Source organism: Lipotes vexillifer, unplaced genomic scaffold, assembly GCF_000442215.2.
Source record: "Lipotes vexillifer unplaced genomic scaffold, Lipotes_vexillifer_v1.1 scaffold400, whole genome shotgun sequence".
NCBI lineage: Eukaryota > Metazoa > Chordata > Mammalia > Artiodactyla > Lipotidae > Lipotes > Lipotes vexillifer.
The window spans coordinates 247873-254068 of record NW_006786594.1 but is presented as its reverse complement, the minus strand read 5'-3'; the positions used below and the strand labels follow the sequence as shown (position 1 = coordinate 254068).

The 6196-nt window shown below is 56.1% G+C and overlaps 1 protein-coding gene across 2 annotated transcripts; it reads left to right on the top strand.

Annotated features, from left to right (window-relative positions):
• Positions 1–95: 95 nt before the first annotated feature.
• On the top strand, positions 96–5890 carry PPM1J (protein phosphatase, Mg2+/Mn2+ dependent 1J). Of its 2 annotated transcripts, XM_007459044.1 has the most exons (10): positions 96–442; positions 2043–2157; positions 2881–3168; positions 3455–3567; positions 3841–3925; positions 4512–4630; positions 4833–4896; positions 5053–5160; positions 5271–5422; positions 5567–5890. In XM_007459044.1, exons 1-10 carry the CDS (start codon positions 117–119, stop codon positions 5712–5714), a joined length of 1518 nt encoding a protein of 505 aa, XP_007459106.1. In that variant the 5' UTR covers positions 96–116; the 3' UTR covers positions 5715–5890. The 2 variants fall into 2 exon arrangements, with proteins under 2 accessions (XP_007459106.1, XP_007459107.1); XM_007459045.1 differs by lacking the exons at positions 96–442; positions 2043–2157 and having other exon boundaries at positions 2941–2991; positions 3109–3168; positions 5567–5714.
• Positions 5891–6196: the final 306 nt, after the last annotated feature.

Below are 6196 nucleotides of genomic sequence, written 5' to 3'. Positions count from 1 at the left end.
GGGGGAGCCAATGGTGGGGCCGAACTGACCGGAGCGAGCACCGCCCCTCGAGAGCCCTAGGGGGCGGGGCCTGTCCTGGGGCGGGGCCACGGCCGAGGGCGGGGCAGGGAGGCAGCATGCTAAACCGGGTGCGTTCGGCCGTGGCGCACCTGGTGAGCTCTGGGGGCGCCCCGCCTCCGCGCCCCAAGTCGCCGGACCTGCCCAACTCGACCTCGGCGCCACCCGCCGGCCCTCCACAAGCTCCCAGAAGCCCTCCGGCTAGGGCTGGGAGCGGGAGTGCGGCGCCCGCGAGGACAGTAGAGGCTCGAGCAAGCTTCTGCCGACCGACCTTTCTGCAGCTGAGCCCTGGGGGCCTGCGACGCGCCGATGACCACGCTGGCCGGGCTGTGCAAAGCCCCCCGGACACTGGCCGCCGCCTGCCTTGGAGCACTGGCTACGCCGAGTGAGCGCCCCCGGGGGCACCCTAACCAGGATGGGACTCCCATTCCCAACCTCCTCCCCACCTTGGCATCCCGGGAGCTGGGACGCATCCACGCTCGCCGCTCTCGGTGCCAGGAGCTCCTTTTTCCCAGAACCTTTGCTGTCCTCTGGGCTTCGGGCCGCACCCACTCCCAGCCCTTTCTCGAGTCGAGTGCAGCTTTTCTCAGGACTTTCTAGCTCGCTGACTATGCTCACCCGCACCGCTTCAGGACCTTGTTCTCTCCCAGAGCCCGGAGAGTGGAGGGCCCGTGAACGATGAGTTGGCCAGTTGTCAGTCGCGGCCCGGTAGTTTAATGGCTAAGGGAGGAGAGATTTCAAGGAGCGGGGGTCCCTTTTAATATAGGAGATGGCGGCTGGAAAAACTCCTTGGGCTTCCCGACCCCAGCGCCCCAGTTCCCTGTCCCTCTTACCATTCCCCTCCCCCTCCACACCCAGAAATAGCCCGCGACACCAGGCGGCCGCCGGCTTCCCCAGGGGCGGGGGAGGGGGCCACCCGGGGAAGCGGGAGGGCCCCCTTTGAACACCCCTTGGCGGGTGGACTTGCCTTGGCCAGGCAAGGAAGTGGACCTCCGGGCCAGAGCGGTGGGAGTGGGGGCAGCAGCCGGCTTGCTCCAAGGCTGCGTGAATTGTTTTTTTGCTTGTTTGGTTGTTTGTTGGCAGTGCAGGATCTTAGTTCCCTGACCCGGGGACCCGGCAGTGAGACCGAGGAGTCCTAACCACTGGACCACTAGGGGATTCCTACAGGGCCGGTGGATTTTTAATGCATCTGCTGGGAGAGCAGAGCACTGAGGGAGATGGGGGCGCTGAGGGGCTGAGGGTCGTGGCTGGTGGACCCGCGGCCCCACTACCGGCTCCTTTAACTTCCTATTTGGGAAGAGTTTGGGGTTATATGGCTCCTGCGCAGTCCAGGGAGGCTTCCACTCCTACCCTATTTCAATTCCTCTTTTCTGATCTGTGCCAGAGCACTTACTCATTGCCAAACAGCAGAAACTGGGACTTCCCTGGCGGTCCAATGGTTAAGACTCCATGCTTCCAATGCAGGGGGCGCGAGTTTGATCCCTCGTGGGGTGTGGGGGGAACTAAGATCCCACAAGAAGCCAAAAAAGAAAAAAAAAAAAGCAGCAGAAACTTTCACTGGATGATTTTAGGATAAAGGTGGGTGTGCTCATGAGGGTGGGGTGGGGTGGGGTGTTGTGGACAAGAAGCTAGAAGAGTTTTTTGGGGGTCAGAGTGGATGCAGGGTCTCGGCAAGCCAGGAATTAAAACCTCCTTCCCTCCATCCAGGTCCTCCCCCAGTGATACCATTAGGGAAGGGATGGGAGACCTGAGGTGGGAGAGTGCTGCTGTGGCCTTTCTAGGAGGTGGTGGAGCCCAACACCTAGGCAGTACTCCTTGTGCCTTGCCCTGCCTCCCTTCTCCTTCTCCCTCTGGCCTGGTTCCCAGGTGGCTGTGACCTTTCTCAGCTTGGCCAGCAGGCCAGAGAGGGTATGTGTGTCTCAGGTGGGAGTTATTCCAGGACCTTGTCTGGTGTCCAACCTGATGTGGTCACTTTGGCCTGACAGGGTCATCAACTCTGGCAAGAGCCGGCACAATGAGGACCAGGCTTGCTGTGAAGTGGTGTATGTGGAAGGTCGGAGGAGTGTTTCAGGGGCACCTAGGGAGCCTAGCCGAGGCCAGGTAAGCTCCCCACGCCCTTTCCTAACCTCCACAGGAGACACCTATCCCCAGGGATTCTAGGCATTCGGTTTTAATCTGAGCCATGTGATAGAACTACCCGCTAACTCACTAGCTTTCTACTTTAATGGCACAGAACTTTTATCTGGCATTGATCAGGTAGATTCTACCATGTCAGTGTGAATATTTAGTTTTCCACTTAAAATGGAGATGCTCATGTATTCATTGATGATTTAATAACTACCATTGCTTATTTTTGCATCTTTTATCCTCTGAGTTTGACTTTCTTTTTTTTTTTTTTTTTTTTTTTGCGGTACGCGGGCCTCTCACTGCCGTGGCCTCTCCCGCTGCGGAGCACAGGCTCCGGACGCGCAGGCTCAGCGGCCATGGCTCACGGGCCCAGCCGCTCCGTGGCATGTGGGATCCTCCCGGACCGGGGCACGAACCCGTGTCCCCTGCATCGGCAGGCGGACTCTCAACCACTGCGCCACCAGGGAAGCCCGAGTTTGACTTTTTTGATGCTTTGCTTTCAGACACATAGTATGCCTTTGGTGAATGAGTGAATAAATCTAATTTGCTTTAAATACCAAAATCTAACCTCCTAATGTTTATATGGATGCCCAGAGTCTTGCTCTTCTCCCTGCATAACACAAACACGCGCGCACACACACACACACACACACACACACACACACACACACTCACCTCCAACTTTTCCTCCACCAGGGACTCTGCTTCTACTACTGGGGCCTGTTTGATGGGCATGCAGGGGGCAGAGCTGCCGAAATGGCCTCTAGGCTCCTGCATCGCCACATTCGGGAGCAGCTAAAGGACCTGGTAGAGATACTCCAGGACCCCTCGCCACCTCCCCTCTGCCTCCCGTCCACCCCAGGGGCTCCAGGTTCCTCTGATTCCTCTCACTTGGTTGGTCCTCAGTCCTGCTGGTCTTCGCAGAAGGAAGTGACTCATGAGAGCCTGGTAGTGGGTGCCATTGAGAATGCCTTCCAGTTCATGGTAAGGGGGTGGCCTGGGCCAAGGGCCTGCCAGGCAGACACTTTGGTCAACTCTGTATGGGAGTCAGGTGGCCTGAGGATGTGACCCTGAGAACCCATAACAGCTTTGAGAACCTGAGCAGAACTTGGTTCAGAGGGAGGGAGAAGTGGGTGTTATACCGATGTCTTCCCTACTGTCCACCAGTGTGGCTTGCCTGGGCCAGTTTATTTCTGCAGATGTGGGCGGGTGGCTGTGTGTCTGGAGCCTCTTCTTCATCCACCCCCTTTGACCCTTCCTCATATGGCAGGATGAGCAGATGGCCCGGGAGCGGCGTGGCCACCAAGTGGAGGGGGGCTGCTGTGCACTGGTTGTGGTCTACTTGCTAGGCAAGGTGTACGTAGCCAATGCAGGTGACAGCAGGTATGGGGTGGGAGCTTTGAAAAAGGCTGTGTGGGGGAGGGGTCAAGCTTCTGGGACGCGGGAATAGAAGAGAGTGACATGGGGGGTGTTAACATTCAGAGATTGGAACGGGTCAGGAGGGATCACAGACATAAGGAAGGGCCTGAAATAGCTATGAGGGGAGGAAAACTGGGGGTCTGGGTGAGGGACTCTAAGGGAGGGCCTTGTCTTTTTGGAACTCTTTATGTGAGGGGGTTGCAGAGCCGAGCCCAAACCTTTTGTTTCTCTGGGCAGAGCCATCATTGTCCGGAATGGAGAAATCATTCCAATGTCCCGGGAGTTCACCCCGGAGACTGAGCGCCAGCGTCTGCAGATGCTTGTAAGTAGGAACTAAACTCCCTACTCCCATTCCTTACTAATCTTGTGCTTCTCTGTACCCTGTGTCCCAAGGACTCTCCGACCCTCACCACACAGACAGACCGCTCCTTACTGGGAGCTTACTGGGAAGGCCACTCCACAGACTATGGAGTGCAGGGCTGAGCTGGTGTGGAGGATGTGGCAGGAAAGAGCGTGGGCTGCTCCAGTGCCTTCCACTGTGGCCCCAACTGAGGAAGGAAGTGCAGTCAGAGTGGGGGAAGGAAACAGCAAAGGCCCCTAAGGGGCAGGATAGCTTAGTGCTTTAAAGCAATGGCTCTGGAGATGGGCTGCCTGGGATTGAATCCTGGTTTGAGTACTTTGTGTGATCTTCAACAGTTCCCTGAACTTCTCCATAAATCAAGAGTTCCTGCCTTAAAAGTTGTTGTGAGGATTAAATGAGCTAATATATGTTAATATTAGAACAGTGCATGGTACACAGTAAACTCCATTTAAGGGTCTGCTATAATTAACATCACCTCTACACCAGGGTGTACTGTAAACCTAATGCCCCCTGGCCCTCTGCTCTGTCTGGCCGCTCCCAACCCCAGGGCTTCCTGAAACCAGAGCTGCTGGGTGGTGAATTCACCCACCTTGAGTTCCCCCGCAGAGTTCAGCCTAAGGAGCTGGGGCAGAGGATGCTGTACCGGGACCAGAACATGACTGGCTGGTAACACTTCCCTCAGAGCTGGGGCCCGTTTCCATGGCAACACAACCAGTCCCTCGCCAGCAGCAAGGTGGAAGCTGGAGGCTGGGCCAGGCTGGGAGCTGGGGAATGTGGCCCTTCTAAGGGGTTTGTGTAAGGGGTGTGGCTCCTAGGGTAGAGGGACTTTGATGCCTGGGTGATGCCTCCTCTACTCCCCCCTCCCCAGGGCCTACAAAAAGATCGAGCTGGAGGATCTCAGGTTTCCTCTGGTCTGTGGGGAGGGCAAAAAGGTAAACTCCATGGTAGAGGTGGGAGAGGGCAGGAGGACCCACCACAACTTGTCTAGGGAGGTGGAGGTTCTACCCGAGGGTAGGGGTGGAAAGGGTCCACGGTCCCGGAGAGACTGGGAGAAGGCTATAGTAGTGTCCCCTCCTCATTTCCTTTAGGCTCGAATGATGGCCACCATTGGGGTGACCCGGGGCTTGGGAGACCACAACCTCAGGGTCTGCAGTTCTACCCTGCCCATCAAGCCCTTCCTCTCGTCTTTTCCTGAGGTGAGCCACATGGGAGCTTCCTTAGCCTTCCCTGCTCTGGGCATCTCAGGCTAGCTTTCTCCCAAGGTCGCTTTATCCCCAGCTCCCTCTGCACCCTCTCTCCCCACCAGGTACGAGTGTATGACCTGACGCAGTATGAGCACTGCCCAGATGACGTGCTAGTCCTGGGAACAGATGGGCTGTGGGATGTCACCAGTGACTGTGAGGTAGCTGCCACTGTGGACAGGGTGCTGTCAGCCTATGAGCCCAATGACCCCAGCAGGTAGGGGTTGTATGGCGGCAAGGGGATGACGATGGGGAAGGAAGGGACACAGGGAAGAAATGCTTGGGGACCCACATGAGGGCCTGTGTATCCATCTTCCCATATACATGTTGGTACATGAATGTGCACATGTGCTTCTGACAGGTACACAGCTCTGGCCCAAGCTCTGGTCCTGGGGGCCCGGGGCACCCCCCGGGACCGTGGTTGGCGTCTCCCCAACAACAAGCTGGGTTCCGGGGATGACATCTCGGTCTTTGTCATCCCCCTGGGAGGGCCAGGCAGCTACTCCTGAGGGGCTCAGCCCCGAACCTCCCACCACCATCCCAGCCTCTCCATGCTTACCCCTCTCCCAACCCAAATTCTGAAGTTGTCTCCTTGACCTTCTTTAGTGGCAATTGAACTGAAGAAGGGGTGCCAGTTAGATCCAAAATTTTAGCCCTTGGCAAATAAACCAGATGGATAAATGTGTGTGTCTTTATTTTCTTTGACTAAAAACTGTCCCAGTTGTCTCCCGAACATCTCCTAGACATCTCACAGGCACTTCAACTCAACATTCCTCCAACTGAATTCATTATTTCCCCCACAAATATGTCCTCTCCCCGCTCATCATCTCAGGGGGCACCAGCTCAGCTACTCAAATTAGAATTCTTGGAGTTGAGCACCTTTGGCTTCCGTTTCTTCCTCATCAAGCTAATCAATCACTAAATACTGTTGATTATATATTTTTAAATATATTTCTTTAAAAAACATTTTTTTTTTTTAGTTTTTGGCTGT